The sequence below is a fragment of the Carlito syrichta genome, unplaced genomic scaffold, assembly GCF_000164805.1.
Source record: "Carlito syrichta isolate Samal-C Ts95f unplaced genomic scaffold, Tarsius_syrichta-2.0.1 Scaffold301908, whole genome shotgun sequence".
Lineage (NCBI taxonomy): Eukaryota > Metazoa > Chordata > Mammalia > Primates > Tarsiidae > Carlito > Carlito syrichta.
This window is the reverse complement of record NW_007246004.1, coordinates 433,288-454,790: the sequence shown is the minus strand read 5'-3', so window position 1 is coordinate 454,790 and position 21,503 is coordinate 433,288. Positions and strand designations below refer to the sequence as shown.

Here is a 21,503-nt window from a genome sequence, read left to right as displayed (position 1 = left end):
TACAGCACAAGGTACCCTTTGTGTTGCTCCATGTCCCCTTTTCTCACCTCCACTGGCAGTGCCCAGCAACTGCGATTCCCTCCCTTGTGCTAAGGTGATTAATGTTCAGGTCTCACTTGCGAGTAAGAACAGGAAATATTCAGTTCTTTGTTTCTATGATACATCATTAAGTATGATAGTCTCTAACTGCATCCAATTTGCTGCAAAGTCTATGATTCTGTTCTTCTTTATGGCTGCGTAATACTCCATTGTGTATATTTTCTTTATCTAGTCCACATTTGATGGGCACCAGGGATGTTTCCATGTTTTTGCTATTATGAATAGTGCAGCTAAAAACATGCATGTACAGGTGTCTTTTTGGTAGAACAATTTATGTTCTTCCAGGTATATCTGCAGGAGAGAGATTGCTGGATCTTATGGAAGGTCAATTCAATTTTTAGTTATTTTAGGAATCACCACACTGCTTTCCATAGAGGCTGAACTAGCTCACACTCCCAACAGTGTAGAAGAGTTCCCTTTGCTACACACCTGTGCCAGCAACCATTGTTTATTTATAAACGAGGGCCATCCTTACTAGGCTAGGTGGTATCTCATTGTAGTTTTTCTCTGATGATCAGGGTTTAATAGAGTTGTTTTTTTCCTTTCAGTTTGTTTGAGTTCCTTGTAGATCCTGGGTGTTAGGCCTTTGTCAGGTGCACATTTTCCAAACATATTTTCCCATTCTGCAGGTTGCCTCTTTATTCTCTTGATGGTTTCTTTTGTTGTACAATAATTTTTCAGTATGATGCAGTTTTTACGGCATTTATTTTGGGGACTTGATCAAGAATACTCCAACATTAAGAGTGTTTTCTACATTTTCTTCTAGAATTCTTATAGTTTGAGGTTTTACATTTAGGTCATTTAGATTTGACTTTTGTATATGGTGATAGGTAGGGGTCAGTTTCATTCTTCTGCATGTGGTCAGCCAGTTTTCCCAGCACCATTTGCTGAATACAGTCTCCTTTTCCCAGGGGTTGTTACTGGTGGCTTTGTCAAAGATGAGTTGGTTGAGAGAGGAAGTTTTTGCTTCTTGAATCTCTGTCCTGTTCTATTGGTCTATGTGCCTATTCTTGTAACAATACCAGGCTGCTTTGGTTACTGTAGACTTGTAGTAGAGCTTAAAGTCTGGAAGTGTGATGCCTCCTGCTTTGATCCTTTAGCTAAAGATTGTTTTGGCTATTCATGCTCTTTTTTGTTTCCATATGAATTTCTGTATGCATGTTTAAATTATATATGTATATTTCTAGGTACCTGAAGTCCTAGCCAGAGCAATCAGGCAAGAGAAGGAAATCAGGGGTATCCAAATAGGAAAAGAAGAAGTTAAGCTATCCCTTCTTTGCAAATGATATGATTCCATATCTTGAAAACCCGAGGGAGTCTGTCGAAAGCCTCCTTTTCCTGATAATCGACTTTGGGAAAGTCTTGGGGTACAATATCAATGTGCAAAAGACAGCTGCATTTCTAGACACCAGCAACAAGCAGATAGAAAACCAAATTAAAAGCACAATCCCATTCAGAAAAGCCACCCCAAAAAAAGTAATGCCTTGGGATCCACCTCAGCAAGAAGTGAAGGATCTCTATGAGTACAAAACACTGCCCAAAGAAATCAAGTATGACACAAACAAATGGAAGAACATTCCACACTCATGGATTAGAAGAATCAATACTGTCAAGATGTCCATCTGACCCAAAGCAATCTACAGATTCAATGTAATACCCATCAAATTACAGACCTAATTTTTTAAATTAATGGAAAGTTAAGACTGAAGAAACTATTCAAGAGAGGTAACATGATGTGATTCTGCCTCAACTTCTCTCCCTTTATTAAGGTCCTGGTGATATCAAACCAGTTGACTATACAACCAAGTTAGATTGGCTTAAACCTGGCTACAGGGATCCCTATTTCTCTCCTTCCCTTACAGAGTGCCCTGATGCTTGTTATCTGCTATCCCCTGTCACACACTATCTCAAATGAGACTGTGTAATCCAGCTGAGTTCTCATATCTAGCCATTCTAGATATTCTTTCCTCTCATTTCATTTCTATAATCTGGGCTATGTACTTCTACTTCATTTCCTCCTACCAATCTTTTATAATTCTAGAATTACCATCCAAGTAATTTTTGAAACCTACAGAAAATAGAGACTTCTGATTCATTGTTTATCCAATTATTGATGCGCTGATGTCTAAACTATACAAATATGCTTAACTGCATATGTGTGTGTATAATATATATACTTTTTTCTTCCTACCAAGTTTGACAGAATTACAGAATTCTGGAGGAGGAAAGAATCTTAACAGAGTTCAAATACTATTTTATATGTAGTCAAAATTTTCTATGTCTTTGAAATTTAGTCAAAACACTCACCCAAGAGTAAAAAAGAAAATCCATAAGATATAAGTTTATTACAACAGGCAAAAATTATTAAAAATAAGGCAAGGCAAGTAACAGGGCTTTAGAATTTATCATCCATAAACACATAACATCTCAGGGTCCACATAACTCTTCTTCAGAATTAACCAATTATTAGAAAAGACATGTGTCATCAATCTAGACCTTTAGTTATCCAGTCTATACCCAACAAGTACCAGTTTTTCTTGAGGGATATTTAACACTGAAGGGATATGAGATTCATTAAGGATTATTTTTAAGGCATTTTGAATATTATCTTATGCTAGGCAAAACTATTTTACTTCTTTTTTGAAGAAATATATGTCCCAAACAGATAGGTTCAGTTCATTCTTGAGAAATGTCATTAACTCTATTCACCACTTATGAGAGGCCTATGGTGAAGGCTGAGGAAGGTGAGGGAACACATCAATAAGACCTTAGACGGATGCAGGGTACTGGGCTAGCTCTGACCAGGTTTCCAGAACAGGGATGCTGGAAGCAGTCTGTGGTGGGCTAAAATCGGTCCAACGAAAGAATAGTCACATCCCAATCCCTGGAACTTGTGGATGCTGTCTTACATGGCAAAGTCTTTAAGATATGACTAAGTTGAAGGTTTTGAGATAGCAAAATTTCCTGAGTTATCCAGATGGGCCTTAAATAAACCCATACACATTCTTATAAGGAAGACGCAGAGGAAGATTTAACACACACAGACAACAGGGCAAGAGCAAAGAGATCTGAAGATGCTAGTCTTGAGGATTGGTGTGATGTGGCTACAAGCAAAGGAATACTGGTGTCCACCTGAGGCTGGGAGAGGTCAGGAACTTGGAGGGAACTTGGCCCTGCCAACACCTTGATTTTATCCCAGTGACACTGGTTTCAGAGTTCTGAGCTCTAAAACTATATTCTCTACATTCTCTCCAAAACCATGAGAGAATAAAGTTTTTCTGTTTTAAATCACCAGCTTTGAGCTGGACATGGCAGCACATGCCTGTAACCCCAGTTACTCGAGAGGCTGACGCAGGAGAATCCCTTAAGTTTAAGAGTTTAAGGTCAGCCTTAAACTCTTTAAAAGAAAAAAATCACCAACTTTGTAGTGATTTGCTAGTCATAGAAAACGAACACACAGGCTCATTAAAATAATTCAGAAAAGCCGAGGAAACCTCTGTTCACAACAGGGTAGCAGAAAGACAAACAATGTGCTTTCTAGTAAGCCTGATGGGAGAATGTTCTTTTATATACAGTGTCTGTAAATTTAGGCCAGAAAATATTCCCTGACGATGTATGAAATTGAAAAAACCAAAACATTATATGCAAGAGTTCCCACAAAGCATCTTGTTTTCAAATGCTTCAAATTTTCTTGAATAAAAGTAATGTTCCAGGAACAAAACACCTACCTAAATAAAGTATAACTAACATAACTGTCACCTGAACTGTCTGGGGATGGTTTCTTCTCAATGTTGACATCTCACTCACCAGCATTAGTCAACAGAACTCTAGCCATCACTTTAAAGAAATATCTTGGGCACTGTGATGATATTCCATTTTATTTCTTGGTATCTTTATAAAATCCAATCTCTTATCTTTATCAAGTCCAATATCTCCTGCCTTAAGCAGGTTATTGATCTACAGTTCCCCCAAAATATCACTGCTGATATGCTGCTTGCAAAAACATCCCATCTATCAGTGAATATACCTGAGTTTCTCGGTGTTCACTGTCTTCTCTCACTAAACCCTTTACTCTTTATTTGACACTGAAAGTAGAAAAAATGAACTCTTGCATAGCAACAGTTGAAAACAGAGAAGAGATATACTTTGTATAGATGCCTACTATCAATCACACTGAGCTGTGAAATATTAAGTGGAACCATGTAAAATTTATCATAGCCAGTTACCTTTGATCTCTAGAAACAGTCATTTCCTTTGGACCCACCCAACATTACGAGCCCTAGAGACCATTTCTGAGCATCGTTGCGAGTTTCACATTCTTTGTATAGACCAACTCTTTACCAGAGCTACTCATAGCAGCGCCTAGATGCATGCTCTTTCACCCTCTCATCGACAGCTGCTTACCTTCCACTGAGAAGATACGACTAAGAATAAAAGTGGACAGAAACAGGGAGCAGGAAAAAAATGAAAATTAGAGGACAAAGACAATCTCTCAACTGGATCATGCATCCCTATGAAAGGAGGGTCGTTCACTGACCTTAACTGCTTCCTTTTTCTCAGATGCACTCAGAGTCTGTCACCAAATCTCAAAATAAGAGCAACTCTTGAAACTTTTTTCTTCAGAAGTAAATGAGGTGACAGCTATGACATAATCTAGTACTAAAAACATTCTTCTACATCATTTCCTATTACCTTATGCACTCCGAAATGCAACACAAAATAAAAATACCTCAGTAGTAAATAAATGAACAAATGAATAAATAAAAAAGTACTGAATTCTAGAAGTCCATCTATAGCACTGGTGATGATAAACATGCCAAGTCTTGGAAGCCAGGTATATAGAATGGAGGAGGGGATAGAGAATTTATAGAATTTTAAAATACAAGAAGCCAGGCATAATGGCTCACGTCTATAATCCTAGCACTTTGGGAAGCAGAGGCGAGAGAATTACCAGAGCCTATGGTTTCGAGACCAGCCTGGGCAACATGGTGAGACCTTGTCTCTAAAATAAATTAAAAATTAGCTGGACCTGGTGGCACACGCCTACATTTCCAGCTACCTGGAAGGCTGAGGTAGAAGGATCGCCTGAGCCCAGCAGGTCAAGGCTGCAGTAGATGTGAGCAGAGTGCCACTGCGCTCCAGTCTGGGTGACAGAGTGAGACTGCGACACACACACACACACACACACACACACACACACACACACACACACACAAAGCAAGAAATAAAACAAAAATAGAAGAAAAAGAAAATAATGAGTAAGAATCCTAATTTCTGGGTATAAATCATCCTGTAGATTCTCCAGTTCAGAAGACCAAGTTCTGAAATCGTAAGCAAACGGGTTAATAATGTACAAAAGATTACTATATTTTCCACTCCAATTATGGGTAGCATGACCATACAAGCAACTGGCCTTGAAACTATTTGTTTTGTTTTGTTTGTAGAGACAGAGTCTTGCCATGTTACCCGGGCTGGTTTTCAAACCTGGCTTCAAGCAATCCTCCCACCATGGCCTCCCAAACTGCTGGGATTATAGGCATGAGCCACTACACCCAGCCTTCTGACATTACTATAAGAAATGATGCAAAAAATAGGCATGTGTGCACTTCACTATCAGGGAAATCGGTAGGAATTACCACTGATGCATACATATTTACTACTTAAAAGATAACCTTTCTTCTGGGAAATACTAATGTGTAGCAACTTTCTAACTTAATTGAGACAATTTTGTCCTCATGCATAATGTTCTAAATGGTGTTGAGACAAATATGCCTAGAGACTGAAATCTATGGGGAACAGTTCTTCATAGACATGGACTTCTTCAATGAAATGAAATGTAATTTTCAAATTGAAAGCTGTCTGCAATTGAATTCAAGTCATTTTCCCATGGATGATAGTGTGAGTAGTAAATAATGTTAATGCTATCACTGTGGTTTTTGTGTTGTTTTTTTTTAAACTGGATAGTGAAGTAATCAATTTTTGACTTAAGTAACACATGATTTTTAATAGGGTTTCCAAGAGATCCTGATATCTTATGGCGTTCCTTGGAGAAACAATTCCAACAGAAGATAAATCTTCCTGAAAGACTACATACCAATTTTTTTTAAATGTGCTTGGCAAGACACTTAAATAGTTTTGAGGAACTCAGTGAACCTAAAATATGGCAGTTTCTCCATCCCTCCTGGCTTTAAGGACCTTATTGTTCCATATAACATTTTGTATCTTTTCAAGTAATAGGGCGGGGAGTCAATGTAAGTTCACCATGTGAATTAAGAGTAGCCGTAACAAATGCATGTATAAAAATTGTAAATTGTTGGAAAACCTAGTTCTTCATATTAATTTCCTCGTGTTGCTTTCATAGGGTAGCAAGGTAATATACGAGTGAGCTTATTAGTTTGCAGGAAGACTTGAAATATTCATGGTATCTTCAATTAATCAGACTTCTTTTGACAAAGGCACACTAACCGAGAGAGAGAGAGAGAGAGAGAGAGAGAGAGAGAGAGAGAGAGAGAGAGAGAGAGAGAGAGAGGAAGTGTGGCTCCTTTTACTTGTGCTTAATTTTGCTTGTTTGTTTTGTTTTTGAGCCAGGAGTCTCACTCTATCACCCAGTCTGGAGTGCAATGGCATGCTCATGGCCACCGCAGCCTTGATCTGTTGGTCTCAGGTGATCCTTCTATCTCAACCTTCCAAGTAGCTGGAATCACAGGCATGTACCATCACACGCCGCTAATTTTTTTTAACAATTGATTTATTGTAGAGACTAGGTCTCGCTATGTTACCCAGGCTGGTCTCAGGCCTCTGGGCTCAGGTTATCCTCTCGTCTCCACCTCCCAAAGTACTGGGATACAGGTATGAGCCACTGTACCCGGCCTATGCTTTTTTAACTTAAAAACAAAAAAGGAAGCTGGGCTCAGCGGCTCAGCCTGTAATCCTGCGCCTTTGGGAGGCTGAGGTGAGTAGATTACCTGAGCCCGTGGGTTCGAGACCCACCTGGGCAGCGAGACCTCATCTCTACAATAAATCAAAAAATCAGCCAGGCGTGGTAGCGCACACCTGTAATTCCGGCTACTCGGAAGGCTGAGGCGGAAGGATCGCTGGAGCCCAGCAGGTGAGGCTGCGGTGGCCGGGAGCGGCCACTGCACTCCAGTCTGGACGACAGAGTGAGACTCCAACTCAAAAAAAAACAAACAAAAAAAACAAAAAAGGAGAAACTTTCCCAATTTCCAATTTTTAAGCACATCAAAACTTCAAAACATCACTTTGACAAATTCAAGTCACTGTTCAAAAAACCCAATTCCTCAATATCATATGCTGCCACTCCTCTCAAAGTTCTATTTACGACTTCACTTTTAGTTTGATTTTTGATGTATGTTGGCAGTGGCTGTTCTAATCCAGCATAGCAGGAAGACAAAGCGTGAGGAGACGCCAAACAGGAAAAGAGCAGGAGATTCACTTCAGGCGGATGTGCCGGTCAAGGGGCTCATGGACCACTACCAGGAAAAAGACTCTCCCCCACCCTCTGGAAAAAGGTTGACAGAACAGAACATGTACAAATGGAACCATGAGCCCTCTCTTATTTTCTGTCTCCTCCTCCGCCCCCAAACTGTCTTTGTGTTACATTCACCGGATTTCTCTGCCCCTTTCAGCGCTCCTCTTGCTTGCCTGTGCTCACATCCTCTGATTTCAGTGTGCATTCTTCCGCGGCCCGCCTCAACCCCCACCCTCTCACCCGATTTTCCAGTCTTCCTGAGTCATCACAATCCACTTTTGTCAGCAAATCATCCTCACCACCATTTTCTGCCTTTTTCTGAGCCCAGCACCTATGTAGAAAGTCCTATCTGCCAATGCAGGCAAAAAGAAGTGGTTACAATCTCAGTGGGGGAAGAGAAACGGAAGAAAGTAAGAGGGAAAGCTTTCTAAAATGTAAACTCAGAAGCAGGGAAAAACAAGGAAATGTTAGTCAGTTACAGGGGCTAGTTACACACATAACTTTGAAAACTGTAGGTACTGAGCTAGGGTCACTTGTTTCCAGGAATTTTTCCCACGTCACATTAGGGTCTCTACTCAATTCTTAACAGAATCTCAAGGTCTCATTACAGCACAAAAAACTGAGAGTAATATATACGTTACACTGTTTGGTTGAACAAATTAAATTTAAATTAAAACCCAAGGCTGATCATGGCAGGAAGCATGACTATAATGAGTGTATTTACAAACTGACTGTCACATTGCAACACAGATCATACAAAGACAAACATTCAATACCCTATCACTTCACACAGCAGTGTGTGCAGAGATCCCAGCAGGAGATACAGTGACAAAATCAACGTTGACATAACAGCAGGAAATCTGCCAAAATTCCATCACAAATGTTGAGACTATTTAGGATAGTATATTAATAGAAATGGTTTCTGGCTCCACACACCTGGTGGCCAGCCCCCAAGATGTCTCAGCACACCCATGATCCACTTACACCCAGTGTAGATCCTTCCACCACATATCAGGATGGATGTCTGTGACTCACAGAATTCGAAGTGATAGTGTACAACTTCTGAGATGTGTGGAACAATGGTGAAAGACTTTAGTGTAGTGGGTTACCTAGGTAGCCTGTCCATCTGGGTGATCTCGATGCCTCATCCATCAGGCTGAACTAACTGCCCTAAAGCAAAGAATGTGGGTGCTACCAAAATAAACAGAGAGATGTTGGGGCTCACCCATGTTACCTCCAACTAACTCTCCCCTTTCCCCCCCACTACTTCTAACATCTAGCAAAGTAATTTCGAGTGACTAATGTGTGAGCAAATTCAGACAGAATCAAGCAGGCCTGCCGCACCCCACTCCTCAAGTTTACACACAAATCCAGTCCAGAGAGGAGCTCAGGAAAAGTGAGGAGGACTGAATCGTATTCTCTCCCAGAATGCATCAGGTTTTCTGTGAGTTGATCTTTTTAGGGTGGATGCCCCTCTGAATCCTTTCTCATCTCAAGTGCCTGACACTCATTGTCACTTAATACTGTCCCAGACTACAGACGCCCAGTGCCGTGGCACTCTGTGGGGTATGCTCACAAGCTGCAGTTCTGCTGAAAACGACCCACAGAAGGCAGTTCTCATCAGAGGAAAAAAAAGAGGGGGAGGGACAGAAAGGCAAGCTCTTTCTTTACCAATACTCACCAATACATTCTTAAGCATTCTTAGAGTGTCTGAAATTATACTGAAAGCTTATAAGAGTCCCCTGGGGCCAGGTACAGTGGCTCATGCCTATAATCCCAGCACTTTGGAAGGCTGAAGTGAGTGGATTGCCTGCACCCGCGAGTTCGAGACCAGCCTAACCAACTTGGTGAGACCTCATCTCTACAATAAATCAAAAAATTAGCCGGGCATGGTGGTGCATGCCTGTAGTTCCAGCTACTTGGAAGGCTGAGGCGGAAGGATCACCTGAGCCCAGCAGGTCAAGGCTGCGGTGACCAGGAACATGCCACTGCACTCCAGCCTGGATGAGGGGGTGAGACTCTAACTCAAAAAAACAAAAAAACAGAGTCCTCTGAAACAGATGCCATTAGTAACCCCCATTTTATATATCGATGAAGAAAATGAAGATTTCAGGGGTTAACTATCATGCCAGAGCACATAGCACACAAGTGGCTGAGCTGGGACTTAAACTAGATCTGCGAGGTCCCAAATAGTACACATTTTGCTTCTAAGTATGGCACATTTGTGGTGATGACCTCTAACCCAGTTAAGTTCAGAATTCAATTTAGCTAAATGAGAGAATAACATATAAAAGTTTCAATTCCATAAAATTGGAGGTTACATATATACCAGAAACAAACCATATCATCATGCATACCTACTGTTTAAGGGTTCTTTGGGATGACATGTATTTTACTAATATGGGTTCTGATGTCATCCAAATGCTGCTATGATCAATCCCCAAGAAAGCAAAAAGGCAAAGAAAATAATATGGGTTTACAGAGTTAAGTACTACATACGGTAGAAACTAATCAAAATTCTGCCCTCAAACTTCTGGAGAACATTCATTTCAAAGGAAAACTCACAATTTTTTTGCAAGCCATTTGTCTTTTTATATCTAAGTAAAAAATGTGAAGCTTCAAGTATGATTTAATGGGTTAAGACTTCTTGACAAAAATATCTCATCTTTGCCTGTTGAAAGAATCATGTAGTTAGCATCTTTAAAACATCCAAGATTGCAACAAAAATACAGAGGGGAGAAAGGGCAAAAGGCAAAAGGATAGGCTAAGTGATGTAACCTGATAAAGACAACTACATACTCTACGAATTAGCAACAATTTGGGTCACCACAGCTTCTTCCTTCCTGAGCTGCAAATCTGCCTTTGCGCCAGAAAAACTGACATCTCAGTAAGGGGGGGGAAAAACTGTCATATAGGGGACTCACAGAAATATAGTTATGTAGAATTTAATTTCTCCAGCCCTGAGCCTACAGCATAATGCCCAAGTCGGAAAGCGCATGTTAATGAGCAGCACACTCCTTAAGAAAACAGCCTCCTGTCACCTCCCTTTCCCTTTCCATCTTACACGTGGACATCCACAAGGCCTGAAGTCTGCTCAGCCCTAGTGAGCGCAGCCTCTAGTGATTGAGTAACTGGAGTCACTCACTCAGAGGCCTTGGCGACTGGGGGCTGGATCAGGTGCCTACATTTGTAATGGAAGTGACGGTATTAACCACTATTTCCTGCCAAGAAAATGTCTCATGTCTCCTGCATTCTGAGCCAGGGGTTCATACTGTCCTTTTAAAAAATAAAAGACACTTGGGTTTGTTTGGACTATGTTCAGACTGTACATGGCAGCAAGACAGGTGAGCTGCACTGACCTGAGTTCACTTTTCATTTTTTCATGTTTTCTTGATATTTTTGCCATATGCAGAATTCATACACAGCTATAGGCAGGTGAAAATACACAGGATTCATCATCAGCTACAGACTTGAGAGATAAACCAATACTGAAACTCCATCCAGAAACTATGCAGGGCTCAAATGCAGTAAGGGGACCATCCACTCCAAGGAAACAGAGAACCCTGCCCACAACCAATGATTCAAACTCTCTCCAGCCTTCCAAAACACCCATCTGAGCATGCCTAAGAGGATGGGCGCCCATGAGAGAAAAGCCCACAAGAAAAAGAAGAAATCAGCCCCTGAAGTGTGGAAGCCCCATGAAATATCCTACTTTAAACAGAAAGCAGAAAAGCACCAGCATTATCTCTTACAGAGAACCAAGACCAAGAGAAATTCCAAAAGAAAATCTGTCTTGACTCCCTAACATTCCAGACCTTATTAACACGAGGCACATCATTCCAGACAAAGAAAAGCACTGTCAGCCCTGCACAGGTGGATACAGCCATGCCCTCCCAGAGCCCACGCCATCCAGCAGGACAAACTCCTAGGACTCAAGCATTCACAATCTCAGACCTCTCTAGGGGGAAAATGCCATCCAAAGCCTCAGTACACTAACTCCTCTTCTTATGAACAATAACTACTATTATGAATAAAACTTTCATGCTGACTTGGGAAAACATACTGTGGTCTGATTCTGGTTTCAAGCAGTGATCACAAAACATAGGAAGAGAAAAATGCCAGGGAGGACCACCTGAGAAAGAATTAGAAAACAAAGAACTGGTCATAAAGAAAACTGCTAGAGTCAGAAAGCTGTGATCTCTGAAGGAGAGCTGCACCAGAAAAAATATCTTCACTGCTGGCTTTCAGGGGTGGAATTTAATCTAAAGGGTAACTGAACCTTTGGATTGTCAACAGTTACAAAGGTTGATTGCCAAAAGTATGTTGTATGTTCATTTTCTTCCGTATTTGGAATTCTTACCATTTTGACCCATTTTTTCCCCATATGGTTATAAGTTTTAGAGGACCTCATGTAAGCGACTACAATATGTTAGCACAAAAGGAACTCTCCCACCACCAGACTATGCTTATTACTACACAGATACTACAAGAAATACACCTCAACTTAAATCAAGTGTTCTTACTTAATATCTCCTATCCCCTATTCTCTCTCACTTTTCAGTCCTGCCATTTAAAATCTTCATTAAAAATTGCTTGGCATTAGGCCGGGCATGGTGGCTTAAATTTGTAAACCCAGCACTTTGTGAGGCCAATGGAGAGAGGACTGCCTGAGCCCAGGGGTATGAGACCAGCCTGGGCAACTTGGTGAGATCTCGTCTCTATAATATATCATAAAATTAGCCAGGTGTGGTGGCGTGAGCCTGTAGTTCCAGCGACTTGGAAGGCTGAGGCAGAAGGATCACCTGAGCCCAGCAGGTCGATGCTGGGATGGTCATGAGCATGCCACTGCATCCCAGCCTGGGAGACAGAGTGAGACTCTGACTCAAAAAAAAAAAAAAATTTGCTTGGCATTCAAAGAATCAGTGGTTCTCAAATGTTACTGTGCCTAGTCAATGCCTGGAGTGTCTGATGAAATGCAGATTGCTAGGCCAACCTCCACAGACTGTCTGTCATTCAGCAGATCTGGAGCAGGCCAAAGGGCAGTACCTGTCTTACACCAGAGACTTTGCGAAGCCAGCACCCATGCTAGGGCTGGATCTCTGAGAAGGCTTAGTGGACAGTGACAAGGACCCATGTTTCCCACTCAAACCACAGAAGCTCCGATTCCAACTGCTTTCAGAGTTCATGTGTGTATGTGCTCCTCTGTGTGTGTGTGATGGTGGTAGGAACGAGGGGATATTGCACTGAACTAAAGATCCACATAAGATTGTCAGAAAAAAGAGAAAATGTGGTCACTAATAAGATTTTGAAAATCACTGACCCAAATTGATACTCGTTCATTTTAGTGAAAGGGAAACGGAAGCCTAGCAGAATGACTTGTTTTGTATCATACAGTTCAAACCACAAAGTATTTAAAATGTTACAGTTTGGTTATGCTTTTTAAGACCTTTATGTGTGAAAAAGATACCCATCCTCTGCCTTTGAGGAAGACCCAGGAAAAGGTCACATACAAACATACACACATGCACACACACACAGCTTGCTTAAGTATTTTCATATGATTAGACGGTGGATCCTCGCCAAAGTGTTTGTGTTTTACTCTAAACTCATACAATCCTTTCTCCCCTCTGAAGATGCATGTCAATGGAGCTACAATCTGCTGGAAACCTGCATCTTGACTCACTGTCTCTCACTGAATAACTTCCTTTGGTTTTTAATCAAGAACAAAATGGAAGGAACAAAACCTCCCTCTCACTCAGCAAAGAGCAAGAGAAGCATCTTTAGCTTCTGTGATGAAAGGTAATATGACTATTTTAACTGGGTTTTGGCCACACAACAGGCTCAAGGCCCAGCTCTTGCATAACATTCTGTGTACGAGAACAAGCTTTTCCATTCCTGTCCTTGAACATCTGTGGACTTGATGCCTAAGCCCCACTCTAAAAGCAAATGCTGGGCGAGGAGAGAAATGGACGGCAAAAATGGAGACATTTTTCTCTGACTTATCAGCCGCCATCATACCTTGGGGAGACAAGCAGGCTTCACAGAGGTGGTAACAACTGAGCTCAGGTGGAGCCCGTTAGGCAGAGGAACTGGCAGGAAGACAAGAAGAGAGGAGAAAGCATAGTCATGAAATGAAACCTGAAGGGCCATAGGAGGCAAGTAGATATCATGCCAGGCAGTCTGGGCTTTATTCTGTGGACAATGGGGAGCATCATGGAGGCTCTTAAGGAGAGGAGTAAGCTGGGCTCGGTGGCTCAGCCTGTAATCCCACACCTTTGGGCGGCTGAGGTGAGTGGATTGCCTGGTTCGAGACCCGCCTGGGCAGTGAGACCTCATCTCTACAATAAATCAAAAAAAAAAAAAAAAATCAGCCGGGTGTGGTAGCGCGCGCCTGTAATTCCGGCTACTCGGAAGGCTGAGGCGGAAGGATCGCCGGAGCCCAGCAGGTCGAGGCTGCGGGGGCCGGGAGCAGCCGCTGCACTCCAGTCTGGGCGACAGAGTGAGACTCCAACTCAAAAAAAAAAAAGGAGAGGAGAGGAGTAACATGTTCAGACCTGACTGAGTTGCAGCATAACACAGGAAGGGCTGGAGCAGGAAAGGCATAAACACACATCTTAAAATCAAGACTGCCCTTGTGGGAGGTCTCTAGGATCAAGGAGCAAGAGGGAGTCACGAGAAGCATGTGAGAAGACACCAAGGACAGGGTCCATGGTCAGTGATGCACCAGAGTTCTCTCTCATTCAGAGCCACAAGTGCCCTGCAGCCAGTGATGAGAGGACGTGTGGGATCTGTCACCAGCTCTAACAGGGAGGCCCCAGCAGACAAAGTGTGTTTCTCCCCCACGGACAGCCACTCTCAGGAGAGCCCAGAAGCAGCTTTCAGAGAAACGCAAGGTGCAGCTTTCAGTAAGATGGGCTTCAGCAAATGAAGCTCCTCCTGGCTGACAGGAGGAGAAGTGAGGGCGGGGATGAAGCACGAAGGGAAGGGAAGGGAAGGGCAGGGCCGTTAGAAGGACAGGTGCCTGACTTGAGGAGGGAGGGGCCTCTCAGATGAGAGGCGAGCCTCAACAGCAGGAGTCATGAGGATGAGGGAGACAAGAATATGGAGAAAGAAGGGCTACCTTCACACCAAGGTGTCAAGAACTAGCTAGGCTATTTTCCTTATTTTAAAAGGGGAGTTAAAAATCCCCATTTTACAGATGTGGACACGGAGACTCAGAGGATATTAAAGAAAACAGCTAGCGAGTGACAAAGCCTGATTTTCAGCCAAGTACTGTATGTCAAATACAAACCAAAGCCCAACTGTTCTCAGCCCACATCACACCATCAGTTCCAAGAGATGGCAAAAAAACAGGAATCCTTTCTCATGGCAGTTTTCCTGAAGGTAACAGTAAATGAAAGGAGAGGCTGGTCACACAGCATCCTTGAGCAATACAGTGATTTGCTCCAGGAAGAGGAAATGTACAACAGCTGCATGTGTTCAAACAGAAGGCTCGCGGTGGAAAACAAAGCAATTAAGGAGACAAGATTTATCTCACGAGTATTTCCGAGCACCCACTATGGGCCAGGCACAGCACTAGACAGAAGGAGAGAAGGGCGACTGAAACAGGCAAGGTCCCGCCTCACACTGTGCACAACTCGGTGAGCCATCTTTCATACTGGAGCTGCGGTCTTCTCTCTCGGCTGAACATTATCGTCAATGGAGGTTTAATTAAAAACACAAACATGAAGTGAAAATGGGTAGGAAGATTCTGACTTAGCAGGTCTAAAAAGAGGCCCACAGGTCTCTGCTGCTGTGAAGTCCCACCAGCGTTTCTAAACACTGAGAACCAGCACTCAAGAGTAATGCATTTATCTCCATCTTTCTAATGTATTTCCTTTTATTGACATAAGTTGTTTCCTTCTTTTATATATGTTTAGTTTTACCACAGGACCAGGTTTGTCTTTTTTAAAAAACTTTTTTTTTGTCAGTGGAAAAGAAGTAAATCATTCAAGTAGATTCCCTTAAAAGTGAGGGAATTCTAAAGTAAAGAGATGGGTCTCCTCTAGTAATGAAGACAACTTATCCTAAGTAGAATATGGAAAAATACCACAAGTCACACTTCATGGTTAAATACATATCCAATTCTTGTGCAAACCACGTAGGAACTTAGTATTACCTACAAGTTAATATTAATTAGGTGACACCGTAAGCTTAAGAATTATTTAAGAAATCCCGCATCTTGGGCACAGAAGTCAGCAGTCAACTCCAGCAGACACACAGCAGAAAAAAGCCTTCTGGGATCCTCAGAGCCAACGAGTACATTGAGGCAGACACAACTGAAACGTGATGAGCAACACAATGGCCTCTCTGACTGAGAGGAGCTTCCTGTGCCTGCTCCCCCTGACTCACATTCCCCCTTTCACATTAACAACCAGAAGGCTCAAAACCAAAGCACGGCCCATGGCAAGCAGCTCTATAGGAATCTTTTACATACACCTTACTTGTGGCTTCACCTGATACTTGTCTTCAATTTCCTGTGACATGTTTACTATTTTTGAAAGACTTGTTTTTTAGAGGGGTTTTAGGTTCACAGCAAAATTCAGCAGAAGGTGCAGAGAGTTCCCATTTACTCCCTGCCATCCATCAGCATCCCCACCAGAGTGTATACTTATTACAGCTGAGGAACCTACAAGGGGACGTCATTAACACCCGTAGTTTACCCCAGGGCTCACTCTTGGTGTCATGCATTCTAGGGATCTGGACAAATGGACAATGGCATGTATTCACCGTGACAGCGCCACACCAAACAGTCTCACTGCCCTAAAAATCCTCCATGCTCTGCTTGTATCCCTCCTCCCCATCTTACCCCTGACAACCTCAGCTCTTTTCACTGCCTCCATATTTCTGTCTTTTCCAGGACACCGAAGCACGCAGCATGGAGTCTTTTCAGTTGGGCTTTTTTCACTTAGGAATATGCATTCAAGGTTCTTCCATGTCTTTTCATGGCTTGCCATCTCATTTCTTTTTAGCACTGAATAATATTCCATTGTCTGGATGCACCAAGTTTATATCCATTCATCTACTGAAGGACATCTTGGTTTGGCAATTACAAATAAAGCTGCTACATACATTTGTTGTGTGCAGGTTTTTTTGTGGACATAAGTTTTCAACTCATTTGAGTAAACGGATATTTATTTTTATCCAATATATCAACTCCCTTTCTGAATTCTTACTGAAATGAGTCAGAGTGCAAAAAGTAATACCTCATCTGATTCCTTGTCTTCTGGCTAACCATGTGGAGAGCAGTGCTGTAAGTGACTTTGAGTCATGTGACGAGAAAAGGAGCAACAGCCAAGTTCAAACTAAGCTTGCTCTTCCCCTTTTCTTCTTGAAACACGTGCTCCCAGCAGCTCAAAGCAAAAGGAATCCCACTACTAACCAACAAAATAACATGCTTTCTACACAATGGCAAAGAGGTTAAGTAGTCAAAATAATGTTTTGTTATACAGTACAATGCCAAAATGCTTGTAAACGTATCTATGTATGTTAATAATCACTTCAGTACAGATTTCATCGAGAATCCATTTCCCACCCTTACAATGATGAGAACACCAAAATACAGAGCAGCTTACACATTTAGGTGTATGCGATATGAAATAAGTACATATGTAAGAAAGGTATTCACTTTTGCCAAAGTGAATCCACACATGCATCCATCTTTATGCTAACTTCAGCTGTGCTTATTATTTCCCCTCCCCTTAATGTCTCCTCGAATGCATTTTATCTGTCTCTTTATACGGAATCCTATCATCTGTCTTAAATTATTTTTGGTGCAAAGCAGGGCAAATCTTATTCAACAATGAATCAAGGAATCAAAGCACTTTACACTTTATAGGCTTTTTAGACAACTTATACATTCTTTTTCTCTTCTCCTTAGACAAAAATTTTCTTTAGGCAAAGCTGTTCCTAATGTTTTGGTGTGAATTCTTTTAGACAGTCAGAGTTAAATTATAACACTGCTAATTAACTAATTTCAAATTTAGAAACTGTAGTATCATTTGACTAAAAATTGTTTTTTATGACAGAGACAACATCTTAAAGGCTGTTTAAAAGCCTTTTGAAGCTTTGATATCTTTTATGACACATATTTATGCTTTGTTTAATAATAAGAAATACTTAATAACTATATAAAACTTTGGAAAATACAGAAAAGAATAAAGAAAAAAATTAAAACAACACATGATGCATTCACCCAGAGAAACTGGTGTTCACATTAGTGTATCTTTCTATTCCTCTTTCTCATGCTACAATTCAATCATCTAGATAAGGGGAGTAATAAATAAATAAATAAATAAATAAATAAATAAAGGGGGGGTTCAATGCCAATATCTGGCTTTACGTAATTTTCTCCTCCCCATCAGAGGTCTGTCTTCTCTGGATGATCAGACATAAACAACCCTCATCTTTTTCATGCACAAATACATTCCCACAGACACAGTCTGTCTCTAACTGGATTAGATGCAGTAAGGAGTCAGTAAATTTAATGAGTGCCATAATCAGTTGTTCATGTCTTTGTTTTCCAGTCATTTATATCTGAAACTCACCTACCTTATCAAAATGGTACCTTCTCTTGCTTCACTTAAGACATTCTTCTCTATGCCTATAGAAGAAGCCTCTGTTTTTCTATAGCATCAAATAGGTTGTCTCTAAACTTTACCCTCATTAAAACACATATACCTCTTCCCCAAATCAACTGATCTATACCCACAAGATTAATCTACTAAAAAATACTTGCTACGTTGAGCTGATGTTTTTCTACCTATATGTGCAAGAATCACCTTGACTCTTCCATCTCACTCTTGGTCTCTGAATACTTAATTCAAGATGCAAAAGGTGACATTAAACAATAATTGATGCCTCAAACTCAACAGAAAATATATCCCTGTTATGTAGTGGTCAGTTTCATTACAGTGTGGAAGTAATTCTATCTGGTTTTATGAGGTGTAATTATTTGGAGACATAAAGTAGCCCATACTTCTTAGAAAAATTGTTTACACTAGATTTCTTCCATATCTGTCTATTAGTAGAACAACAGGAGTAGGTTAGTTTGAAAAGACTTTCTGAAAGTCTAAAAAAAGTCTAATCTGAAAAGACTTTCAGATACTTGTTTCTGAGATTAGGTGGAAATCACGGCACATAGACCAGAATGTAGTATTTCTGCCACGAAGTATTAATAAAAATTAATGATGTAATATTCTTCACTAACTGAGAAACGGATCAGAGGTCTACCCAATGATTCTTAACAGAACAAACTACTATCATGAAACAAGGCTCGTATATGAGAGACGAAACCTTATGACATCCCTGTCTCGACAATTCACTCTCTATGGTCAACACCTGGAACGTCACCTTGCGAATCCGGATCGTTCGACTTTGGGCTGCTTCTTGCTCGCCGCTCTGTCTTCTTAATTCCTGGCCCACCGCCGCTGCCCCCTCCGCCACTCCCGCCACTGTGGCCCTTGCTGTAGCCATTGTACACAGTTGTGCAGTTGCTTTTGTAGATAGAAGGAGGGCTGTTGAGGCGGTTCTGGCGATCAATCTGGCGGTCTTTCAGTTTCTTGTGTGGAGGCTTGCTGTACTGGTCTTCTCGGGTTATGTAACTTGACATTCCATAGAGTGGTATGATTTCTAAAATGGAGGATGAGGATAAATACCAGCTCAGTCCATGTTTCCGATAACAGATTATTACATGGTCACATGACCTGGTCCCTAAAGGAAGGAGTCTAAGGTATAAAAGGAGTCTAAAGTATTACTAAACACAGTACAAAAGTACTTTTAAAAAAAAATGCGATATACATTACATATGTTTAAGGCATTCCCATTCATTTCTAGCCAATCAAAGGATAATCGATCATTAAAAATCATACTGCATATTCAAAAATTTTCTATAAATTATGGGGCATACTGAAGAAGACAAGGCTACTGTCCTCAAAGAGTTCATAACCTAGTTGAATTTATAACTAGGTTTGATTTTCCCCTATCAATATGATTTTAGTAATTACAATGCACAAAAAGGTTAGAAGAAATAAAACACCCCCTTTAAACATGTACTTAGAATCAAGACACTTAAAAGTATACTTATCCTTGTAGCCCAAATAGCAATATTATTGCAAAGTGTGTCACAAAACCAAAATACAAGTTATTTGTGGCATTCAAAAGTACTAACATTTAAACAAACTTACTAAAATAATGAAATGAGAAATTTCCATGAAAAATAACCAAAGATCACAGAATCAGGAGAATCAGGGGCAGGATACAGAGGAAGCATAAAGCCATCTCTGCCGTCTGCACCAACTGTAATAACCTGTGGTCTCGAACTTATCTTTTGGAGTAACAGGAAGCAAGACAAAGGCAAAAAGCGCCCTTGCGCCACTGTGCGTATTTTCAAGTGGCTCAAAAGAAAACAGAAGCCTGAAAAATAATAATATGATATTAAGGGGAAACATTATCTTAAATTTAGGTTTTTAAGTCAGTGTGAATTCAGGCACCAGTAAAAATTACAACATACAACACAAAGATTGGTTCTTTATATCTTTGTAAGAAAAAAGAGCTTCCCATTTAGGAAGTAACTATATAAATTACTATCAAAATCTGAACATTCCTGAGACTAAAAAAGGAGTACTACCAACAATTTCTCTAAGACAAAAGGCCTACACCAGGACTGCCCCAGGCACACCAAGAACACAGGTTACCCTACATAATTTAACAACTGATGATTCACATAGCTAAGAAAAGACCTTTAAAAAACAAATTTTTACAAGAGAAGCAGTTCACATTAGAGAAAGTGTAAAAACGAATACAATCCTGTCCAGAGGTTATATACCAAAATAAAGCATGTCAAAACACACCAGAAGGACAGTACATGTACTAAAGGCCATAACGCATTACGTGTGGGATTTAAAACGGTCACCATGGACACTAGAATAAAAATCTTTTAAAACATCATGAGAACTTTTTTAACTCTTATACTTTGGAAAATAAATGTTTAAACTGCTTTTAAGTATGTGGATTGAGAACTAAGATAATATAAAAATGACTTTTTATTTCTAGAGTAAAGGGATTTTGTTTTACTGCTTACTTTAATTTGAAATCAGTGGAGACACTTTTATTTGTACATTACTGTCTTGAGTTACTTTAATTAGACCAATATACACTATAAAGTGAAGGGAGTATAATTTTTTTTATTAATTCCAGTAATGATTTAAATCATACTATTGCCATGCCTAAAACTGCAAAAGATAGCATTTACAAACCAGTATCTATGAGGCATTCTGCTAACAGATTGCTAAAATAACGCAAGTAAGACATACATAGATCAACAAGTGGAGAGTCAGTAACCAAGGCTTTCCCAATGTTATCATGGCTCAGATCCAGCCAGAAAATGGAGAAACACTCAATTATTTAATGTATACTGTATCGAAGCACTAAATATTATTTTCAAGAATCCACAGTAAACTAACTAAATTTTTTCAGGTTTTATCCAAATGTTTTCATAGTTTATGCTCACTACTTGATGTTTTCTTAGTGTTATGTCACAAGGAAAAGAGATCAAATTAATACAAAGTCACTGATGCTACCATAAAATCCAAGTGTTGATTTCAGGTTTTGTTATCATCTATCTGCTCACACTCACAATGAAAGCACTTGATTATGACTTATGTTAAATTTCTTTCAACTAAAACAAACAAAAAAATCCACACATACACACACAAAATAAAATTCTATCCCTGAGGTACAACAGAATTGTTCACTTAAAATTCCCATTCAAAAAAATTTTTTTGTTAAGAAAAAATTGCAAGGGGAGATGAACATACCAGGAAATAATGTATACATCTGCATGTGTGTATGTATACAAATATATATATGTATATAT

At 40.4% G+C, this 21,503-nt stretch overlaps 1 protein-coding gene across 1 annotated transcript in view; it reads right to left on the bottom strand.

The window, feature by feature from the left end:
• Positions 1–21,503, bottom strand: part of FNDC3B (fibronectin type III domain containing 3B) — a 296,455-nt gene that overhangs the window by 133,623 nt on the left and 141,329 nt on the right. The window contains exon 5 of the mRNA XM_008055647.1: positions 18,980–19,258. Within this exon, the coding sequence (XP_008053838.1) occupies positions 18,980–19,258 (279 nt within the window). The remainder of the gene's footprint in view (positions 1–18,979; positions 19,259–21,503) is intronic.